The following is a 23368-nucleotide window of genomic DNA, read 5'->3' on the forward strand; positions in this document are numbered from 1 at the left end:
TGTAGCAGAGATCTAATTATTATTGTAATTACAGTGGAATCCTTCTTAACTGACTACTCATGAGACTGACATCAGTTGATTAACAGAAGCGATCTCCATAGTTTTCCTCCATGTTTGGAATATCAAGGGACAGTTTTAGGCTCTGCTATAATAACAAGAAAACAATTTTCTCTACTGCATAGAATGATTCAGGACATTGAGAGATCTTGGCAGCTTCAGAAGGGAAGCTCTACAGCCATGTGGTTTGGGTGAATCTTCAGGCAGCTTAAACTGATGTGAGAAGGTGTTTAACCTGTGTCCATATATACTAGTAATCATAACAGAAGGATGGCTTACAATTGCTTGTGGACCAGATGGGGTGGGTGGGTGTGTGATCTACTATCTTCTTCAGGACCCATCACAGGAGGAGAGCAAGGAATGACATCATGCTGCTTTGTTGACCCACCACTTCTGTTTTGATCATGTGTGCTTGTGACCAAATTTAAACTATTGCTAACACATTATATGATATTCATGTACTTGAGGTCAAGAGGGTAGAAGCTGCATTTATGCTTACCAATGTAACTGTTGCCTTGCCATTATCAAAGGTCAGATCTATAAGCTGGTATTCAGGAGCTGGGCTTTGCTGTCTCAGAGTCAAGGATCAGTGTAACTCAGGGACTGATCTTGTGCCAGAATAGCTGTTGAAGACTTCTGTGCTCTGCAAGGCAGGATCAGATTGCCCTCATCAGTATGACTTCAGTCAGGTTTGGAGCTCTTCAACAGCAGTTGTTTGGAAACAGACGCTGTAACAAACTTGTCAGAATGTCTTTGCTGTTTTGCATGTAGTTATGTGTGACTGGATATGCATGTGAGGTAGTAAAAGGAAAAGTGTGTGGTATGTTTCTGTAGTAAGTGCTTCTGTAATAAGCTGTGAAGCCTGTTGTTAAGGAAGAGCTGAGCATTTTTGCTTTCAGTCATACTAGAAGCCAGTAGAGCCACTTGTTGCCCTAAAGATAAGAAAAATGCAAAGGCAATCTGGAGTATCTCTGAACAGTTTACATTGATCTAAGATGGCTACTATGTTCTGGCTGTGCATTCTGTACCTTTGCTTGCAGCATTGCTGGTGCTTGCCTGTCCCTGGGTGAGCCTGTTCTATTGCAGTGGCAGATAACTACCCCCAAGAGAGAGTGTCACATAAACATATTTCTGATGCCTGAACTGGCTCTAGGGAGGGGGAAGGAATAATGTGAGTGAGGGGTGGCATAAAAAAACCCCATATTATCTTAATTTTTTCGCATGTAATTCTCTGAGATCACTCTCCATAGTCCTCCTAATCTTGGATATAAGTTGTGTCTGATTAGTAAGTTGCAGGACAACTAAGATCTGGTAACAGGAGGGAAAGGTGAAGAGAATGAGCTGGTTTGGTTGTTTTTTTCCTATCTCCTTTGTGCACAGATTTATTGGATTGAATCTATGGACAGATTTCCTTTTAGAGTAGATTGACCATCACTCTTCCGAAAGAGGCCACCTTCCCTGATCATGCAGGTTACTGAGATCCTCATATGGCTGAGAGGCAGGATACGTATCCCATAGCTCACTGAGCTAAGGAAAGGGGGAGGTTGGGGAGTGATTTGCATGGAGTAGGTCATAGAAGTGCTTCAGTAGTCCCTATCGTATGTTATGGGATGAGTTAGTCTGGATGGTCTTGGTGTGCAGCTGGGTCTCCTAGCAACTTTGCTGTGTTGTCGTCCACTCTCCTCCCACCAGTAAACATTCCTGACCTGAGATAACCTAGGTGTAGGAACAATGTCCCTGTGAATTTAGCAGCCAAAAATCTTTACCTTATAGCCTGGAATCAGGTTGTTTTTGCACCAGTTCATCACCTCTGGATGACATAATTAACAACTTCTGCTTTTTTTTTTTCCCCAGTTCCTAATGTTTTCTTATTTCATCTTAATTACTGAGCAATGTGTTTGTGTTTAAGATGAGCTGCAATTTTTTTGGATTTTTCTTGTGTGTTTAGGTTTTTTCTAAAAGTTTTGGATCACAAGTTGCTAGAAGGTAAAATGTATATAAAAATGACAGGTCTGTGAGTTTGTACACTTGTATGTCCTTGATTCTGTCTCAACTGTGATCTGTTCTAGCATAACTGTTGTGAACCTAATGCTTCTTGACAACTACCTGTTGAAACTGATATCCTTTTTAGTTCTTGTACCTTAAACATAGCGTGAGCTGTGAGATGGTAACTTTGGAAAGCACTTATGTCAGGCAAGGGATGGATGTGAGAGGATTGTCCCCAGTCATACTGATGTAAATCAGCAGGTCCGTGGAGACCAGTAGATGGGCAGTGGTTTGACATGGTTCCCAGTAATGACAGAATCAATTGTAGTGTCCTTTTGTATAGTTCTTGTATTTCAGAGGCAAAGATGTGATTATGATCACATCACATTATGTGCACAGACTTGAACTCATTCCTGTATCCTTTTTATAAGCACCAATGTTTTAAAAAACTTTTTCCGCTTGCTGTGTGGCTTCCTCCACCACCCCATCTTTTGCTTCCCCCAAGAAAGAGAGCACTCCCTTCCTTAGGGTGGGCTTTGAGAATTTGGAGACTTTCTGCTCTGCTCTACACACTAGACTTAAGAGTTGGCTGCTTTGGTCATTTCCATAAGCAAATGTGCCTTAAATGATTATTTCTTTTAAGAGCTCTGGAATAATTTGGAGAAATTATTTGAAGAAACTTGCAGTCAAATCACAAAATGATTGATTGTTTCTTTCATTCTTAAGAAGTTGCGCTCATTGCTACTGCAGTAACATTTTTTCCAATTGACTTTCTAAAATGATAATATGCATTCTGTCCCTTTGGTTTGTTCAACTGTTAATGACAGGGTTATGTCACTTACTCTTTTAGTGCCTTGTGTCGGGGTTATCTTCCTTTGTATATAGTCTCCAAAGTGTGCTACAGGGTAAATATTTCATCAAAGGCATCTTTGTGCTCTGTTAGTGCCAGTTTTCTTGGAGAAATTGTAACTAATTGGAATCAAACAGTCATGTTGCCAAAAACTTACCAAGTATTACCAAAATGTGAAAGGCAGCAAATACTGCTTGCTTTCAGTTGCTACACTTCTGCTTGTTTCTGCTTGCACGCAAGAGTGCCTACTTGTAGTCGGGTTGAACCGCAATTATAGTATCCTTTCTTTTGTGTTCTAATTATTGTAATTCAGCTTCTCTTAATGTAGTGTGCTAGAAATGCAACAAGTATGCAAGTACTAAACTTGTTTTGAAGAATTAACCCCGTGTCCTTGCATTATCATTTGCGAGAGGTCCTACTGCCCCCCAAAGCAGAACCGAACAAAAGTTCCAATTCCTTCAGGCTGCAGTGAGGGCTGCTCTGCTGTGTTCCTGCTTTCCCTAGTGCTTTTGTGCTGCCAACTGGCTTTAGATCCTCTCTTCACTCTTTGACGTTTTGGAACGTGCATGGCAATACTGATAGAGTAAGAGTGGATACAAGGGACAAACTTGGTATCTTAAAATTAATAGAAAGGAAGACTACAGAATAAAGAATGGTGTCGAGATATAATTTTGCTTACGAAATTTCTTGGGTACATCATGCCTTGCCGTGTTCTGGGTAGTCAGAAGAAGGGTTGCTGTTTTGGTGGGCTTTTCCTGCAGTCTGTCTAATTAGAGGAAAATTTCTAAAGGAGGAAAGTAGTTGTCAAGCTTTTTGTTTAAACAACTATCAGGGTAATCTGATAGCAAAGTGTTGGAATTTTAGCTGTCCAAATACTTTTCTGGACAGGAAGATAGTGGGATGAATAAGGTGCAGTTTCATGTTATTGGCTGGGTGTTGCAAAAAGTGATGAAGCTGCTCTTTTCCTCAGATACCCTGTGTCTCTGGGCTGAGTGCTCCTACTGCATCTCTTTGACTCTGGGATTGTCTGACCATGTGATGAGCCAGTGTAGGAAGCTAACCTGATGGAAAATTAACTTGGGGGTGGAAGAGCAAGCAGATTTTTAGGTTTTGGTTAAACTCTTTGAATAGCTTTAAACACAAATTTGGATGAGCGTTAGTACAAGGTAGAGGGAATTAAGTTTGAGGAACAGTACCGTTATTCTGAAAGTACTGGGTCAAATTAGCATCACAGCACAACCAACTCCCAAAGTTGTATTTTTGATAGCTTTTTATGTCAGGCAGAGAAAGCAACTGAAGAGGAAAGCTTTTTTGGATATGAGCCTAACTAATAGGTTGAAAATAATTAAACGTAAAAGTAGAAGGCAGCTTCAGTGAGAATAAACTACCTTCAATAAGTATGTGTTGTGAAACAGGGTATGTATGAAAGAGCCAAGAGAAGCAAGTTGAGAGAGAGAGGGAAGAAACTGCTAAGTCTCCTGTGTTCTTCAGTAGTTTGGTCTGAGTTATTGTAAGACAACTGCAGTAGTTGTCTTACAATGTAGTTTCAATAAGAAGGATACCTTAACACAGAAATTTGGATGCACTGAAAGTGGAAATGGATGAATAGGAACAAATAATATGTGAACAATTAATATTTACATGAAAGATTTACCTCAAAAGGAGGAACAAGGTGAGATCCATCTGGCGATGAATATGCAGAATAAGAGGAGAATATTCTGTGAATATTTCTAGTAAGAAGAAACCTTCTTGATTGTATTTGATACTGAGATGGTTGAAATGTTTATCTGCTATAGCTTTTCATGAGTCTTAATTTTTTTTTTTGCCCTTGGTATTCATTTTAAAAAGACATTTTTTAATTTAGTGATGCAGCTAAGCCAGTTAAATGGATAGCTGCTACCAAAGGGAATCATCTTTCTCACTGCTTCCCCTGCCCCCCGGCAGTTCAGGCAGCTAATTTGTCAGAAGACTAATTGTTTCTAATTGTTTTCAGGGGAAATAACAGGAGAGAGATGGCTTTCTGTGGATTTGGTTCCCTAAGCTGTCATCATAGCTTCAGTCTGGCATAAGGCAGTGGTAGTATGGAGAATGACAGCAAGGAGCACAAGACTGCACCTTGTGGTGGTAGCTAACTTAGATGAATTTCCTTCTAACATGACAAATTACAGCCTTTGACTTTGACTAACCCACCTAAAATTCATGCTAGGAGTTTAAAAAAACAGTCTGAAATAAGTTCTCAAATAGCTGTGAAATTCTGAGGAACAGATGATGTTCCAGAAGAGGAGGGAGAAGGCGCTACAACCGTGCTTCTTAAAAAAAAAAAAAAAAAAAAATAAAAACACAAAAAAAACCAAACAAAAAAAAAAAAAAAAAAAAACCAACCAAAAACAAACAAACAAAAAAAACCCCGAAAAACAAACAATATAAAACCACAAAAAAACCCAAGCAAAAAAACCCAAACCAAAACCCCATAACAGCCTGTTGAAAAGGTGGGAGCTAGGGGCTTACAAACAAGCTATCTTAACAGCAGTTCCTGGACGAGTATGGATAGTGTAAATTACTTGGCCCCAGTAATCGCCTGGAAGATACTAATCTCTTTGTGAAGAACTAATACGAGTTTTTCAAGAACAAACCCCAGTTAATCCAGTCTAACTTCTTTCTGTGGTGGGGCAAGGGGCCTAGTGGATAGTTGCATCTTGACTTTTTTAAAAGGCTTTTTGATACTGCTCTGTTATGCAATGAACAGAAACAGTATTATAGAAACTGTTGTATAGTGGAAATATATCTGATTGAAAAACTGTATCTGGAAATGGATGAACAGTCAAAGTGAAAAGATTTGGTAAATCTCTGAAGAGGTCTGTCTTTAAATGCCTGTTGGTATTTTCAGGAGTGACTTGGCCTACAGCATCTACATATTAAATCAAGATAACATGAAGGGCAGCCAGCATGTTTGATTAGGATTTGGAATTCAAGATCATTCTGACAAACTGAGGAAACCACTGCATTTTTAAATGGAAGGCTATGGTTTCAGATGAATGAGGTGTTGCATTTGGGTAGGAATAATCAGCTGTGCAATCACAGCGGAGAATGACTGCAGAATAGAAACTGTAAGCTGTAGTAGGTTAGTTAACTGTAGATATTTAATGTGCTTTCATGTTAAAAATGTGTGATTGGTAACTCTGGAAGCACTCCTGACTATATGTATATATACCTATGTATATATAGGAGAGAGAGATGTGCTGAGCCACCAGCTGAGATGTTGAAGTTGGGGGCAAAGTCGCTGTTGCTGATTTCTGTCCAAATAGGTGAGAACTTGGTGTATGGGGATGTAAACAGGAGGTTGCCTTGTCTGCTTATTTTCTTTTATTTAGTAGCATCTCTTGTGATGAATTGAAACATGTGAACAGTAGATGAGTTTACCTGTTTCAGTGGAAGAACTTTTATCCAGTTGCTTTCATAATTTGTGGGTCTGTTAACACTCTGCTCAAGTACTGAGTATTTTTGTAACTGGGATGAAAGTCGGGCAAAACTGATTTGTGCTTCTGTTTCAAGAATATTGTTAAGATTTCTTTAAATATTTGTTACTGAAACCTGTTAGGAAATTAGTATAGACTGCTGTTACTAACTAGCAGTGACTGTTTCCATATCAGAGATGGATCAGAGAAATTGAAATCTTAATTTAGTGTCTAACCCCCTTTTCTTCCCTGAAACAAAGCAATTTTTTGTGTTTAAAAACACAAGTTGGGAAAAATGCACCAGGAATCCTTCATATGATTATAAAAACAGTAAGCCTTTGCTGTTACTCAAAAACCATTGGCTATTACTATGTATTTGACATAGAATCCTACTGTACTATATGGAAACAAGGCTTAATTCCCTGTTCTGCAACAGTTGCAGCTGTTGGGACAAAATCCCAAAGAATTATTACTGTTTACACAAATTTGAGGTGTCTGGCAGCAGTGCTTCACTAAAAGGTAGAAAAGAAATTATTTTGTACCATACCCAAGAAAGAATTTTAGCTGCCACATCTCCTAGGTGACATATGTGTCTATGCTTAACAAATGCTAGAGGATCAAAATCAGTCCAGTGAATTTTACTCGCAACTGTGTGATATGTCTTATTCTCACAATTAGTCTCTTTTTGTGAAGAAACTTTTTAACGGGACAGATGTGAAAAAAATCTCTGCAGCTTGTTTGAAGGTAAAGATAGGCTAAAATCCTTGTAGCAGAATTTTATCTTGAAGCAGGTTTTAGTTTGAGGCTGCTCTAACTCTGCAGTTTACAATAAAGCCTATTTTATAATTTTCTTGATTTTTTTTTTTTAAGTTTAGACAGAAGATGTTGATTTACCTTTATTGTACTAAAGAGGAGGTAAAGTGAGGTCAGACAGACAAAGGTGTAATAAGATCATACGGATGAACACTGATACGTTTTTACTTCAATATTTAAAACCGATTATCCCTGCCATCCTTTCGCTGCAGTTCTTGTTCAAATATTTCAATAATCTGGTTTATAGCATCTCACTCATAGCTGTATTGGCACAACCGATGCAGCACTGCTTTACTGAGCAACTAGGAAGGAACATTGAGTATAGAAACTTAAGAACCAGCTTTGGTACTAGGGAAAAAATACTATGTTACAGAATCAGTAAACCATTTATATACATGCACACATCTTGCTGTGTGGGTTTTTGTTGTTAACTCTGCCGATACTACTTACTGTCTTGACAGCACCACAGGAAGAATGGAATGCATTTGAATAGTAGCATGAGAAAATTACTAGAATTTAAAATGTTACTAATCTGTTACTTGGGTTGTACTAACAGATATAAATGTAATTTACTTTTAAGCTTGAAAAACAGTTGCAGATTTCTGAAAGTTAAGTATTCTCACCCTCATGGTTTATGGTTTAATAATAAACTTCATTTGACAGATTAGGAGGGGAAAAAGGCAGATAATGGAAAGCATTGCAATAAACAAGAATGTCTTTAGGAATCATTTCCCTGTCTGGGTAAAAATAGTTGCTTCTCTTCTTAATAGGAGATGATGGCAGGCCTCCTTTCTGGTTTTCTGACATCACTGGCAATAAATGGCTGTAGCAAATACAGAATAATACCAGACTGAGTATCTGTCTGCAGCTACTTGTTACAATCTGTATGTGTAATTGATCTGAAGTGTCTCTCCAGAAATATGTAAAGATGGATTTATATAGCTTGGTGAGCCAAGAACATGCAACTTGACTTTACTAAGTTTAGTAGCTGAAGTGTTGTGTGTGTTTGTGTAAGAGGGAGAGCTCCACCTACTGGAAAAACCTTCCAGTTTATGGAGTACATTTTGAGTCAAGTATGCAATACTGATTTCCTATGTCTGGTCTCAGGGATTTGGAATGAGAGCGTTTCCAAAGAAATAGACTTCCTTCAGCTAAAAAGTCTAAGCTCTGAAAATATTTTCTCAGATTTTCATCTTAACTTGTTTTGTTTTTAGGAACATCACCTCCAACGGGCTATCTCAGCACAACAAGTATATGGAGAGAAGAGGGATAACATGGTTATACCAGTTCCAGAAGCAGAAAGTAATATTGCATACTATGAATCTATATATCCTGGAGAGTTTAAAATGCCAAAGCAGCTGATTCACATACAGCGTAAGTAAAGTAACTTGGTCATTGAAGTCTACACCAAGAGCTTTATTTTGCTAGTAGTTGAAGAGATTACTCTTAAATGTCTATTGAGCTTGCATCAAGACTGACTTCTGAGAATTATTTTTTCCAACATATAAAGGAATACATACTTTTTACTGAAGAGGTATGTTTAGTTCTTGATCAAGAAGTAGATAGATGTCCTTCTTTAGTCTATGTCTATATGTTAATACTTTAAATTTAGTAATCTCAAAGGCCTGTTTCTGCCCTCTATAACACTCAGTAGTTACAGCTTGCAGGGAAGTTTAGGTTCGTTAGCAAGGACAGACACAAATCTACTTGAAGAGGAGAATATATATAATACATAGTTAAGAAACAGAGTACCTGTCCCCTGAAGCTTAACCAGGATAAAATGACAGTAGAGTGGATTGGGAAGCCAGGCAGAAGTGGCAGTAGTAGTAGTATTTGCCTATGCCTGAATGGAAGTATTCTACATCTAAAAGTAGGTGGGTTTTGATAGCAGCTGATGACTTACAAATGTGTTGAGATTTTTGTTTTTGTTGGAAGACAGCAGCTGTTCTGTTTAGATGTGGCCCTGGATGTGAGCACCTCATTACTTCAGATAACTTTTGAAAACATTATGAAAAATGTAATCCGTTGTAGAATTCTGTTGCATGGTGTAATTAATAGAATTTTAAAAGTAGTATTTGTGCTATGTAAATGGATCTCATGCCTAATTAACTTTGGTTAAATGTTAGACTTCTATATCAGTCCGACCTTCAGTGGTAGCCTAAAGTATTAGAGCATGCTGCTCCACTCCTAGGCAAATGGAGAGACTAATACTAGCAGTCTTCCATGCTGATACTAAGGTTACACTTTTTCATTCTTCTTGTCGTTATCTAGTGGTCTAACAGCTGAAATGGTGATTTTCAGCTGCATTGTATTCGACCTATTTATTTAGTAAAAGTAAGTGATGCTTTTCACAATGTGTTTCCAAGTGTGCACTGGGGAGGAAGTTCGTGTCTCTGACAAACTAAAACAACCTGAATGAGGCATGAGAACTAGGGAGATCTTGTTTTGAATGCAGAATACTGCATTTTCATAGGATATCGTGGAAAACAGAACAGTTGTTTGTGTTCTGCAAAACATTACTTGTATTTGAAGATGCCCTACTTACATAGGGTAGACCATGCTGGGCCAGTTAGTCTGACTCATCTACATCACAAAAATAATTGATGAGAATATGTGTAAGGTCATTGTAATATAGTCTGCACATACTTTTGTAGAAGTATCTTTAAAGTGTGTTTGGGCTAAAGTCTTAGCTGTTGATAATACAATACATAAAACTGCAGAATACTAGACAGGATTGGTCAAAATTTTGATCAATCTAAAAATTTCCTGCTGAAAGCAATGAGGTAGAAAGCTGCTAGCTGGCTTGACCGCTAGTAAGCTTTCATTGGTTAACCAAAGCATAGTCAAATAGTTATCAACTGTTATTCCTGATTCTGAATGGTGTAATTTTTTTCAAGAAAAAACTAGATATAACTTTGAAGTAGCATTACTACAACATTCAAACAAATAATTTTGGTTTTGTCTTCAGAAGAATCTGATGTGTACTCCGGACACTGCTATGAGAACAAAACATTTCTGTAGTAAAACTAACTTTAACTTTCACTGTGTCATTTAGCTTTTAGTTTGGATGCTGAGCAGCCGGATTATGACTTGGATTCGGAAGATGAGATCTTTGTGAATAAGTTGAAGAAAAGAATGGACATCTCTCCTTTGCAGTTTGAGGAAATGATAGACAGACTAGAAAAGGGCAGCGGTCAGCAGGTATAACGGTACTTTGAATAAAGAATTTGAAATACACACTCTCTGTATTGCTATATGAAAGTGACATGCTGGGTTTTACATTTAGCCAGTCAGCCTGCAAGAGGCCAAGCTGTTGCTGAAGGAAGATGATGAATTGATCAGAGAAGTGTATGAGTACTGGATTAAAAAGAGGAAAAACTGTCGAGGTCCCTCTCTTATCCCAGCAGTGAAACAAGAGAAGCGAGATGGTTCCAGCACAAATGATCCTTATGTTGCTTTTAGAAGACGAACAGAAAAGATGCAGACACGAAAAGTAAGTAGATCAATATCTCCCTCTGCTTTCTTTCTCTTCCTTCTCCCCCTCTCAAAAAGTAGCTTGTATAAAGAAACAATTCTGCTATGTAGTAAAAAACAATAAAATTTGGGGTGTTCTTTTGTTGTAATTTGCTAGGGTAAAAACATAAAAGAAACTACTTTAGGACGGTTATTGAATAAAAGTTTGTATTTATTTTTTCATTAAATCTACTGGTAAACCTACTACGGCGTTGGTAAGCTGTAGCTCGCTGATAACATGCATGTGCTTCTCTTGTTTTAGCATTTTTTTTTAATATACATAAGTATTTAGAACTTAAATCTGAATTTTAAAGTAAATTATGTGGGGAAACATATACACTGTATCTACAGAATCGAAAAAATGATGAAGCATCTTATGAGAAGATGCTTAAGCTGCGTCGAGATCTGAGTCGTGCGGTAACCATCCTGGAGATGATAAAGAGGAGGGAAAAAAGCAAGAGAGAGTTGCTGCATTTAACACTGGAAATTATGGAAAAGAGGTAATATTTATTGAAAACTTGCTGCGGAAAGCTTTGGAAAGTACTTTGTATTCCAGTTCCCACAAATACTTAAAACAGTGAGAGATTTTTTTAAAATAAGTATTTAGATTAGACTCTTTCACATATACAGGATAGCATATTTTCATATATGGCTATGGAGAGCAAAATAAAACGTTAGGAAGTTGCTTATTATGGAGAAGTGACCTGTCACACTAATCTACATTGTTTTATTACATGTGTACATGTATTCAAAAGGATGTATATATCCTATATATTATACAGGAAGAGAGGTCATAGTTTCAGGTAAATTCATTTGGAAATTTGTGTTAAAACTAAATACATAGATTAAGGAAATCCCAGCTAATTTGAAGGCCATTTCCAACCATTACCATTCTTTTTCTTCATTATTGCTGTTCTTTTTTAGCAAACCTCGATCTAATACCCTCTTGAGGAAAACAAATAAGCATTTCATACAGTGTAACATGTTATGTGAGTCATCTCCCAACTAGTGCTTCTTTTGACATCCTGTTTGTCAGCTGTGCTGAAGACCAAATGCACTGCTCTGTCAACTGTCACTTTCCCAATCAGCTGAGAATCACATTTGCAATGTAGAGTTGTTCTTTAGGTTGATACTTAGAATCTGAATAAACTTCTCTAGCTTAAGCATCCATGTTTGAAAACAAATGTTTTGAGTCAGTATTTTAAAGCTGTAAAACTAACTTTTTGGTCTGGTTTCTTAGGGACACAAGTTGAATGTCAGTCTGCCCCCTCTACCAGGGGCACTTTTTTCAAGCACTGGCTATTTTCAGTAGAAATAGAGAGGGAGAAACGCAAAGATTTTCCAGTAGCTTTTTCAAGAAAATAAGCTGTTGGATAGAGGAAAGACTCCATGCCCCTCTCAGAATGGAAAACTGCACTTCAACTCAGTACTTTCCACAGGATTTGAAATGTTACATGTTTCATGGATCTGCTGCTTACGAAACTATTCCGCAACACACAAGAGGGAGGATTCATGAATAAGGCACTCTCCCTCACTGTTTAAAACCTTTTGGGTGATAAATGTATATTTTTAAATGGTACCTGTCCCCAAGTGAGGGTGGAGGAAAACCCTTTCCTGTTCTTTCCTTCTAGTTTCTGCTTCTTTCCTTTACATTATCATCTTTTGGAGATGTTTTACAGGCTTTACAGGGTAGTTATCCTTTTATTTATTTGTCAGCATTAGTCATCACAATGAAGTTTCCATGTTATTAGTCCCCTTTTCTGGAACAATACTTTCTGTACTTCTTGCTGTCATCCTGGATGTCCCTTTACCCCCAGTTGCAAGTATTAGTCTGTGTTTCTGTGTTGTGCAATTTTTTTACCAGACACGCATTGTAAACTTTCCAACAAATTAAAAAAAAAAAAAAATCTCATTTCAGGTATAATTTGGGTGACTACAGTGGGGAGATCATGTCTGAGGTCATGGCACAACGGCAGCCGATTAAACCTACCTATGCTATTCCCATCATTCCTGTGACTAACAGCAGTCCTTTTAAACACCAAGAAGCTATGGAACTGAAAGAATTTAAAGTTAAAGTGAGTAATGTCAATAACAGAGTTACTAGTTCATGCTATTATGTATGCAAGATACAGCACTTTAGGATGGGAGGAGGGGGGAAACTGAAACTGGAAACAGACTAGCAAAGCTGCAATTGGAATAAAATGCTTTGTTGGAGTTACGAGGATAATGTACAGACTACTGGCATTCCTCGAGACAGAAATAAAGACAGTATAGACAACTACAGACAAAAGGACACGTGCAATTGTATTCTTATTCTGGGGGATAGAAACATTTTTTCTAATACTGTCCATAAAGTTAGGATATCCTGAACAAAACTGTATTTATTACCTAGATATTGGACGAAGGTGGGACTAATGAGGTAAATCCCATATCTTGTTCTAAATTAATGTTATTTTAATCTGGAGGGTTGGTTTTTGTTTGGTTGTTTTTTTTTTTTTAAATACAATCCACTAATATTCCCAGCATGCTGTATATCTTTGGTTTTGTAATTAAGTAAAGTATCAAATAACCTTACTTGATTTAGAAAGCTGACTGGCACTTTTTTCCCTGCAGGCTTTAATTTTGTGTCATACAAAGCATAGCTACAGTGCCAACAACTGAGCATATTAAATAGGTCAGGTAACGCAGGAGAAATGCTGAGGTATAATTTGAATTTTAAACAAAGACTTCTTAAAACTGAAGAATGTCCAAAGGCTCTTCTGAATCTGACAAGGTGGCTTGAATCAGTGAATACTTCCATTGATAGTAGAGCATTATAATTGAGATTGCTGGAGTGTACTTATGTTAGTGATGTTGGGTCAATGCAGTGTCTTGCAGCTTGAAAGAAATCTGTTGCTTAGAAACTTGGGAAATGCACTTAAACTTGACTTTGCATAGTATGGGTATACGTGTGTTAATTTTTAGAGGATTTTCTGAGATTCTAGGTATCTTTGAGAAGTCTAACTTCTGTTTTTGCCTTTAGAGCATTGTTTGGTACTTAGTAATTCCCTAACACTGCATAAATGTCTATTAATTTAAAATGTTGGAAAATGAAAAAGGTGTCTCATGGAGAACATTGTATATATTTTGGTCTACTTCTGCAAAGTAGTACTGTTATCTTAACGGCTAGTGTTTTATCTAGCATGGATTGAGCAAACAGTGCTTGATCCCACCTTATCTGTTAAACGTTTCAATTACTGGAAATGAAATACAGATATTCATGAAACAACTACATATTTTGCTATCAAGATGGTGGAGAGATGAATTCACTTTTTAGCTTGCTTACACAGGAGTTTTTTTGAAAACTTCTGTTTTAATCTAATTTGCTTGTGTGTGTAATTTTACACTCTTTTTTTCTTGCAGCAAGATAAACCTGATGTTATTAGACCCAAAAGAAAGTATGAGAAGAAGCCAAAAGTCTTACCTTCGTCTGCTGCTGCTACTCCTCAACAGACAAGTCCTGCTGCACTGCCAGTCTTTAATGCTAAAGATCTGAATCAGTATGATTTTCCTAGCTCAGATGAAGAACCTCTCTCCCAGGTAGGACCTCTAGAGTTCTGTGCTGCTCTTGGGGAAAGAATAGAAGTAAAACTCATGAATTTACTAATATCTCTCCTCATACACCCCCTATCCCCTCTTTAAAGGTTTTGTCTGGTTCTTCGGAGGCTGAGGAAGAAAATGATCCCGATGGTCCTTTTGCCTTCCGTAGGAAAGCAGGCTGTCAGTACTATGCTGTAAGTAGAATTTCCTTATGTATCATAAGACAGAACATCATTGTGGGAAAACATCTTGTGTTTAATTGTTTAAAATTATTTTAAGCCTCATTTAGACCAACCTGGCAACTGGCCATGGAGTAGCCCTAAAGAGGGAAGATTAGGAGATGTGCGTTATAGATACTGCTTAACCACCCTCACTGTACCCCAGAGGTGTATTGGGTTTGCACGAAGACGGGTCGGCCGTGGTGGAAGGTATGTGCTACATAATTGTTGCTGTTTCTAAAAATAAATAATAACAAAAAAAAATTAGTAAGACATAACGAGCAAAGCTTTAAGAAAAACAAAAACAAACCCCTCAAAAATGGAGGCATCAGAGAGATTGACTTTTTAAATACTTCCATTTGATACAAGTTTCCTTAGCTGGTTAATATCTCCATTTCTATTTTGCGGTAGTGGAAGCAGCTTTAATACTGTTTTCTTAAATGTTTCTAGGGTTTTTTTATTGCTGGCACTCCCAAGTTCTGAGGTGAAAATACATGTATGTTTTCAGTGGTTGGTGGTTTGTATTTAAATGATTTGCATAGTTGTCTTCAAACAATAGTATTTAAAAATAGCAAAAATCACATTTTTCAGAAAATGTTTTTCTGAGTTTGGACCATATTTGGTGATTTGCCAGTTGTAGAGGAGAATTTTGGGAGGAATACTTACAAGTGACAATAACCGTTAAATTTCAAACATTGTCAAAAATATCAAAGAATTAAGGACTTACTTCAGGTATTGTGCTTCTAAGCATCTTTATTGAAAACAATTTATAAATTGTTCAGTGTATAAGTGCTATTTCTTAAATATTGTATGATGTCTTTAAAAAATGGTACAGTGGTATAAAATTTTAGTTTTAAAAACTGTAAGAACGTGATTTGGCTTTCAGATTAATGCTTAGCATTTATATCTTAGCATGCTTCAGATATTAGCAATTCAGATTGGCATTCCCCTTCAGATATTAGCAATTCAGATTGGCATATCAGCAAAATCAGAATGGGAGCCAAAGGCTCTTACTGGGATTTTGCAAGGGGATTTGGAAATTAATGTGTGACATCCCCACTGCATTGGGATGGTAGTAGGTATATTCAGTGTATATGGGAGTAAGGCTTTTGAACTGAAGTTACTTTAGGAGGGCATTTGAATCACTTTTTAGTTACTTAAGGAATTTTATTTTATTCTCTAGGGTTTTTTTCTTTGCATTGTGGAACTCTTATCTTCCAGCCTGATGATTTAAAAAAAAAAAAGTTGTTGCTGTGTCTTAATATATACATGACAATGTATATCAGCTGTTCAAGTAGTAAAATCTAGAATATGCATGTAAAGAGAAACCTAAATGTACTGCTTATTGTAAAATGATATATAGTCATGCATTGTGTCTGTTTGGGGGGCAGGGGTTGCTTGTTCTAGAACAGTTTTGTGTAGTTTCTTCTATCCCTTTGTCATCCCCAGGCACACATGACAAACTGGTGACTTTCTTGGTATTTTCTTGCCACTGTATAATTCTGCATTGTTTTCCTGTTTTTAGGGTGCTGCTAGACAGAGCGCATTCGGACTATGATAATACATTTCATCAGCTGGATTTGGAAATGTTTTCCTCATCACAACACTCCTCAATCAGTCAATTTGCCAATACCTCAGAAACAAATACCTCGGACAAATCTTTCTCGAAAGACCTCAGTCAGATACTAGTCAATATCAAATCATGTAGATGGCGGCATTTTAGGCCTCGGACACCATCCCTACATGACAGTGACAATGATGAACTCTCCTGTAGGAAATTATACAGGGGTATAAATCGAACAGGCACAGCACAACCTGGGACCCAGACATGCAGTACCTCTATACAAAGTAAAAGTAGCAGTGGTTCAGCACATTTTGGTACGTTTATTTTGACAAACTTGCTTCTAGAAATTTTAAACTTGGCTCAGAAAATCCAGAATATCATTAGGTCATCCATACTTTACCTCATGGTCTATTTTGATGGTAACAGCCCATCTTCTCTTTTATCTATTTGCTACGTAGAATGTTTATTTGTATTTATTGCTAGCAGCAGTATACTGCATTTCAAATTTATGCAAATGCTACCTTGGTATGTAATTATGATTTTAGAAATAGGAAGGTTTAGAAACCAGTACTGTGTAGAGTTCAAGTTGACTCTGAAGATCTGGATTTTTAAAATTAAAAATATGTTGATTGAAATGTTCATATAAATACTACCTTCCAAATTTTTTCTAGTATGAGGTGTGGTGGTGGTGGGAAATGTTTCGTTAAAATGTTTGCATTTAAAATCTTGGCATATTATGAATTGAACTTCCATGAAATTAAATGCCATTTCCCATCCAAAAAATACCCAGCCCACCCCCACTGATGCATCTGCTCATGCTTGGCAAAACTCTTGGACTAATCACTTCTACATCTTGTCAGCGAGTGGCAGATTACATCTTACAGAACCTGAATTACAGAATTGAGGACCTGACTCTAAGAAAACTTGATGTAGTGTTAGTTGTTTTTTAATTGGAATGCTATTGGATAGCATCACTCTTTATATTGGGTTCTTCACACTGGAAGACTGGTATTTACGTAGTTAGAATGTAACTTAAATAACTCCTGAATTTTGATCAGTCAGTACATTAAATGTTATCTTTTTATAGAAAGTAAAGTGACATAGTTTTTTACAAAGAAATAACTTTAAAAGTTTACCAGCATTTTATAAGGAGTCTCTAGAACCATGTTTTCCTTGCCATTTTTAATTATGGCTTTGGAAATAAATTAGAAAACCTGGTTATCCAGGTAGGAGTTGGGTGGGGAGATGCATATACCTAATAAACTCCCCAAATTGTGGGATATTTTGGAGATTTGCTCAAACAGAGTGTTACCCTGGTATCAGGTGACTTTAATCTTCCTGTTTTCCAATATATTTTGTACTTTTCCTCCCTGAACCACCTTTTTTTTTTCTTCCAAAAATTCTTCCTCCTTGCATTTTTAGACTTAGTGGGCAGCTTTGTTCTGCTGCTTTATTTCGTGCTTCCTTTCCATGCTGTCCTAGAGTAGGTCCTTGCCCCCATGCCCCATTCTTTTCTCTTTTATGACTTCTTGCTGGAAATGTATTGGGGCTAAAACTGATGGTTCTTCTGGTTTGTGATCTAAGTATGTCTTTTCATGTTTAAATTGTGCCCCTCCAATGTTTCAAATCAGCGAACCAAGTCCAGAACTGAATGAGAGCATCCTCTGTCTAGTGGCCAGTCTGAACTGTGATAAAATGGTAGTCAGGTTACTAGTGTGAAAACAAAACTAATGTGTGGTGAACAGATTATGAATACCCTATGAAGTATTAATGGACAATACATTATGTCTGAAAATCATGTAGACTTGAAAAATTGGCTGATTGAGTTTAAAGCATATGTCTCTGTGTGTGTGTATATAAACACACACACACACACGCCCACCCCACCCCCCCCTTAGAATCTTTTTTCCTTAAATAAATGATTACAATATTTATCTACATCATTTAGGAATTAAATGCAATTGTTATTTATGGTGATGAGTTCTGTACAAGGTTTTAATTGTATGGTTGTATTTTGAAGCCTGTGGGAAAGTAATACATACTTATAAGTACCTAGCATATTACATTCATTTGTGCTTGGAATTCTATGCAGATGGTTTATTATCTGTGTAAAGTATTTAAGTTAGTATTCTGAGCTTTTCCAAATTTAAATGTTGTGGAGTTTAGATTCATATTTTTATTAGGGTTTGATACAGGAATGAAATACTAAAAAAACAAACAAACAAAACAAAAAAAAAGAAACCACTCAGTCTCTTTCTAGGAAACGAACAAAATGTCTGAATTCATAGGTATACTTTAAATTAGTTACCACAGTCTTTGGATAGTCGCTTGTTATTAATATAACCAGGTAGATTGTACCAGTATAATTATTTATAATATTAGTTGGTATTCTTGTAGCATTGGAGGTGTATATGAGTTTGTGTATATGTGGTGTAATGATGATCGTCTGTGTAGGTGTTTGAAAGGAGCATATAGTCTAGTTCATCTAGGTGCCGTTCTGTTTTCTAGTGTTCTTTTTTCAGTTTCTTAAAGGATTCTTTAAGATACATTGTCTACACAGGTTACAGGTGTGTTTGTATGTCTCGTGTATGAGTTTGACTTCTTCAAAGGTACATGTCAGTTGGGGCAGCAGTTGATGAGTTATGTCCTCTTACTTTCTGTAGCAAATACTGTAAAGAACATCAGGTATCAACATCTGTACTAAAGTCTTTCTAATAGTCACTACTGCAGATTGACAACCCTGTAGAGTGTCCCTGTTCCTTTTTCTTAGCTGTCTTTAGAGCTGGGAGTTTGCTGTGGTGTGGATTTTTTAGGTTTGTTTCTCTTTGCCTTTTAGGTTTTTGAAGTGGCAGTAGGTCTTTTTACCAGAAAACACTTATTAATGCATTTCTGTTTTTAAAAATCCTTTTATCCTTTCACTGCTACTGTGAGTTGTGGTCAAACCACATTGCTTACCTTTTAAGATGAAGCTCATCCTGAGATTCTGTGGTGGCCAGCAGAAGTGGTTGTGTTGCTGTGTTTATTGTGCACCATCACATGATGAGTTTTGTCTGTTTCCATATTAAAGAAGCTTAGAGAAGTCTTGAGCTTTTTCCACCTTGAATGATCCAGACAACATGCTGCTGACATGGAAAAATTGCTGTGGAAAACCTTTCTTTTCAAGTCTGTTTATACGTGGCCAGCACAGGCATGAAGTTGAGATGGTATCTCTGGTCTTCCATTAATCAGAGGAGATGTTATAAAAGCTGTGCTGTGGCATACCATTCTCTGGCTACAGGCAGCATTGTTTTTCATCGTGAAGATCGGAGAGAGGTTTCCCCAAAGAGCCAGGCATTTTATAAACATTTTGAAGGGCCTTTGACCCTGAATGATTGCAAGTTGTTCTGGTCCTGGCTTTCAGAGTGCTCAGCGTAAAAGAGCTGTGAAAGATGAAGTTGTTTCATTGGCATTTTGTGTGTGAACTGAGAAGGGATGTCTTAACAAAGAAAAAAAAAATCCCTTACAAATTACTTGAAAACAGGGCTTGTAATGGACTTGTGTGCTGAAGGATAGACTTTGGCAGCAGGATCAAGTGGCCAAGAAGAGTAGCATGACTCTTGAAGAGGGTGGTTCCTTTTCGTCTTACTGAAGAATTACGGAAAAGCATCCTTTGCCCTCTTGCAAAAAGAGCTGATTAAAGGATCTTCAGGCATATGTTATACAGAACACCACTAAAAAGCAGGCAAGAGTTTAAAAGTATGATTCTTGTGGAGGAATAACTTGTTTAGTGCGGAAGCTATTTAGTCTGAACAAAATGCAACAAAATTACTTCAGGAAAGGAGCCTGTATTGCTGACAATCTCATCAGGTTTCCGCATCGTAATCTTCAGAGATGGAACTTGTGTCTTAAGTCTGGAGTGTACAGTAGGCATGAATATTTATCTGAAGTATATGTGTCCCAGGAATTTAGTCTTCCTTGTTAGATTAATTGATTGGTCTAGTTCTGCCAGGCAAATGGTAGTCTTCGAACTGCATCACATTATAGAGAGACTGTGCTTTCTGCTGGAGACTTGCTGTTAAATATATGTTCGTATTTTTGGATGCTTGCATCTGATAATCAAAAGTTTGAGACATTTAAAACTGCACAGCATGTATAATTCTGTTGCAGCCTTGTGTTTAGGAGGCAGACCAGAGATACCAGTCACTAGTGAAAGATTTGAGCACTGGTTCCCAGGCTGCACAGTAAGACCAGGCATCCGTCTTGCATTCTGTTCTTTTCTGCCTTCTTCATCCAGAAGCTGGGTCACTTTGAAAAGAAAGTCTGCAAGCTGTCAAGACTAAAGAGGCTAGCAGTTAACTAGAGTCTACTCACTGAATTTGTAATTCCTTCTTTGAGAAGAAGCTTAAGTATTCTAGTAGGAGCCTTGCTGAAAATTCTTAGAGAGTTAAAAGTATGGGATTGTAGACCTTACTGTATATGAAAAACTACAGGCATCCAGAATATAGTTAAAGAATCCAGAGTAGCTTACCTTGCATTTTCTTGTAAACTAGAGGTTTAGATGATGCACTGCAACTTGTGCTTTGCTATTCAGTAACTTTTTCTGTGGGAATTCCATAGAAACAACATTTTTCCCAGTAAACTTGGATGCTTTTTTTGCATCTCTTGATCTGCTTTTTAAAAGCAAGTTTGCACACTTGGGAGTCTGGCAGGATGGTGAACTATGCTTCCATTTCCCAAATGTGTGTTTAGCATTTCCATCTCCCAATTTGTAATGTTGGTTGATGGATCTATGCTGTTTTTTCATGTTCTCATTAAGGATACCTGACATCCGTCTTCAGGCATCCCTCTCCTGGAAAGAAGCAGGAGGAAGCTCCTCAATCCTTGTGACAGATCCTTGCACCAGAGTAGAAGGACTTGTCCTTACCTTTTCATTGCTTTCATGCCATCACTGGCTGTGTTTAGATCTTTTTATTTAACCCTTGTATCTGTAGTAGTCTCAATACTGCTGTCTGTTTTCCTGTTTGCCCTTTTCCAAATGCTTACTTTCACATTGCAGGATAAACTTGGTCATGAAAAATACTGACATTTGTAATGGTCATGAAAAATACTGACATTTGTAATGGTCATGAAAAATACTGACATTTGTAATACAGTCTTGGCCAATCTGTGGCTGAGATGTTGAGATCCTAGTTGAAGCAATGGCCTTGGGAGTAACAAATGTTTATAGCACACCCTAGGCTTAGTTGAAGGAAGAAATCTTAAAAGGAAAAGCCTCTTTAGTCTGGGAAATGTGACTGGGGTCATTTTCAGTTATCATTGGAACTTAACAGTCTTGGCCAATCTGTGGCTGAGATGTTGAGATCCTAGTTGAAGCAATGGCCTTGGGAGTAACAAATGTTTATAGCACACCCTAGGCTTAGTTGAAGGAAGAAATCTTAAAAGGAAAAGCCTCTTTAGTCTGGGAAATGTGACTGGGGACGGGGGAAGAGTCAACACTTTCTAAAACATATGAGCACTTCTGGAGACTTGGAGACTTTTTAGTTATCCTAGATTTTTCTCATTGAGCTTCAACCCAGTTGGAGTAATACTTTGCTCCAAAGTGATGGATCTTTGAGCTTGTGTAAACTGTTACACTTTTGTCTGCATCCCATGCAAGGATGGTCACGTTTATAACTGCGGAGTAAACTGTGTGTACCCCAACTGGCCTGTGACATTTCGGTGGAAACTCATATTAAGAATGATGGGCAGACAAATATAAATGCATAGCAAGCATTTCTAGCTTTCATTCAATGGCTAGTAAAAATCCTCATTAATTATTTTCTGTCTGTTTTTCTTCCGCTACCAAGTAGGGAGTGCATATATAGATCTTATATCGAGTTTATAATTTCTAAGTCTAGAGTTCTGATGTTAGGAATTTCACGCTTAAGTTCTGTTGGGCTGAAATATAAGGCTGTTGTCGTAATAATCAGGGGCGTAATGATTCATGTTCTCATAGTGTCTAATAATGCCATGTTTAAGTAAAATCAATCTTGAACTTCTTTTCAGAAAGTGAAACATCTTTGGGCCTGGTGCATCAAATACTAAATCACACTGATGGCTCTAAGTCTCTCCAATCTTCTGAATTCACTGGTGAGAACTTGCTATACAGTAGAAAATCTTTAACCAGGCAATGTAAGCCAGATAACATCTCTCATAAGATAGAGATAAAAAATGTGATGTTCTGGATTACTTAGTATTGTGAATGATGTTTGCTTTGCATGCACTTTGGCATTAGTAACCACTAATTGTTCTCTTATACAGCAGGGATGTGATGCTGTCATGATTTCCCTTAAGAAAACATTGTAACATGATGTATCATCTTTCCACACACTTTAGCAGTTCTGTAGTTCATGGGATTTCTCAATTGGAAGCTTTAGTTATGTGATCTTTCTTCTGTTACCTGATTGAAACTGCCTTTTTAATGGGCATCACCTCAGCTGGAAGGATCAGGGAATCCAATACTCTGAATGGATTTTTAGAGAGGTTCTTTGAACTGAATATAATCTTAATGCTTCAGTTTTCTTACTGAAATAACATTTCTGCTCGTGAGAACAGATACTTAACGATGTTATGAAGCAATTGCTTTTTTAAGTTACTCTAATTTAAATATCTAATTCTTTAGATGTTGAACAGGACTGAAGCATTTGCTGAAAGGTTTAATTAAGCTGTTTGAGTCTTTCGGTATTAAAATTTTTTTAAACGTTATTTAAAATGTTTAAATTATTAAAATTTTTTTAAACATTATTTAAAAAAAAAAAGCTTACCTGGATAGGTCATTGTGTTTACTCCACAAAGCTTGCTCAGTTTCCCTGACAAATCTAGTGAGCATCTTCCATTCAGGAAATCAAAATGAATGCTGGTAGAGGGACCACGACTTTACATGTACATTTTCTGCTTTCCAGGATATGCTTCCTGTTTTTTAGGAAACTGGTTCTTGTGGTTAATTTTTTTGTAAGTCTGTATTTTTTTTTACTCCAGGGAAGCAGAGTAACAACTAGTGAGTCACCTCACAGTAAAACTTGCAGCAGTAGTCAGGAGGGGAGGCTGTGGCTATTGACCATACAAAGACCAATCTGTTTATACAGATTCCGTAGCTAGCCCTCCTCCTCACTGGTGTCGGCCACTTCTGGGAAGGACTTGCATTTTCAGAGAAGCTAAACATAAGCTAGAGCATTGTAAGGCTAGTACACATTAAATGCTGTGGTAAAACTAGTTAGCACTGTAAAAGTAGTTTTATATTGCAGTATAAAACTGCTGAGAACTATGAATCTTTGAGAAGTCCATTGACAGCGTCACTGTTACTCTGTGCTCCAGA

At 37.3% G+C, this 23368-nt stretch overlaps 1 protein-coding gene across 1 annotated transcript in view; it reads left to right on the plus strand.

The window, feature by feature from the left end:
• The window catches only part of EPC1 (enhancer of polycomb homolog 1), a 69834-nt gene that overhangs the window by 37351 nt on the left and 9115 nt on the right, over positions 1-23368 (plus strand). The window contains exons 2-10 of the mRNA XM_009275154.1: positions 8376-8535; positions 10217-10362; positions 10448-10654; positions 11026-11174; positions 12593-12749; positions 14077-14253; positions 14358-14447; positions 14533-14681; positions 15997-16349. Of these exons, the coding sequence (XP_009273429.1) occupies positions 8436-8535; positions 10217-10362; positions 10448-10654; positions 11026-11174; positions 12593-12749; positions 14077-14253; positions 14358-14447; positions 14533-14681; positions 15997-16349 (1528 nt within the window). The 5' untranslated portion in view covers positions 8376-8435. The remainder of the gene's footprint in view (positions 1-8375; positions 8536-10216; positions 10363-10447; positions 10655-11025; positions 11175-12592; positions 12750-14076; positions 14254-14357; positions 14448-14532; positions 14682-15996; positions 16350-23368) is intronic.

Source organism: Aptenodytes forsteri, unplaced genomic scaffold, assembly GCF_000699145.1.
Source record: "Aptenodytes forsteri isolate BGI_AS27 unplaced genomic scaffold, ASM69914v1 Scaffold336, whole genome shotgun sequence".
Classification (NCBI taxonomy): Eukaryota; Metazoa; Chordata; class Aves; order Sphenisciformes; family Spheniscidae; genus Aptenodytes; species Aptenodytes forsteri.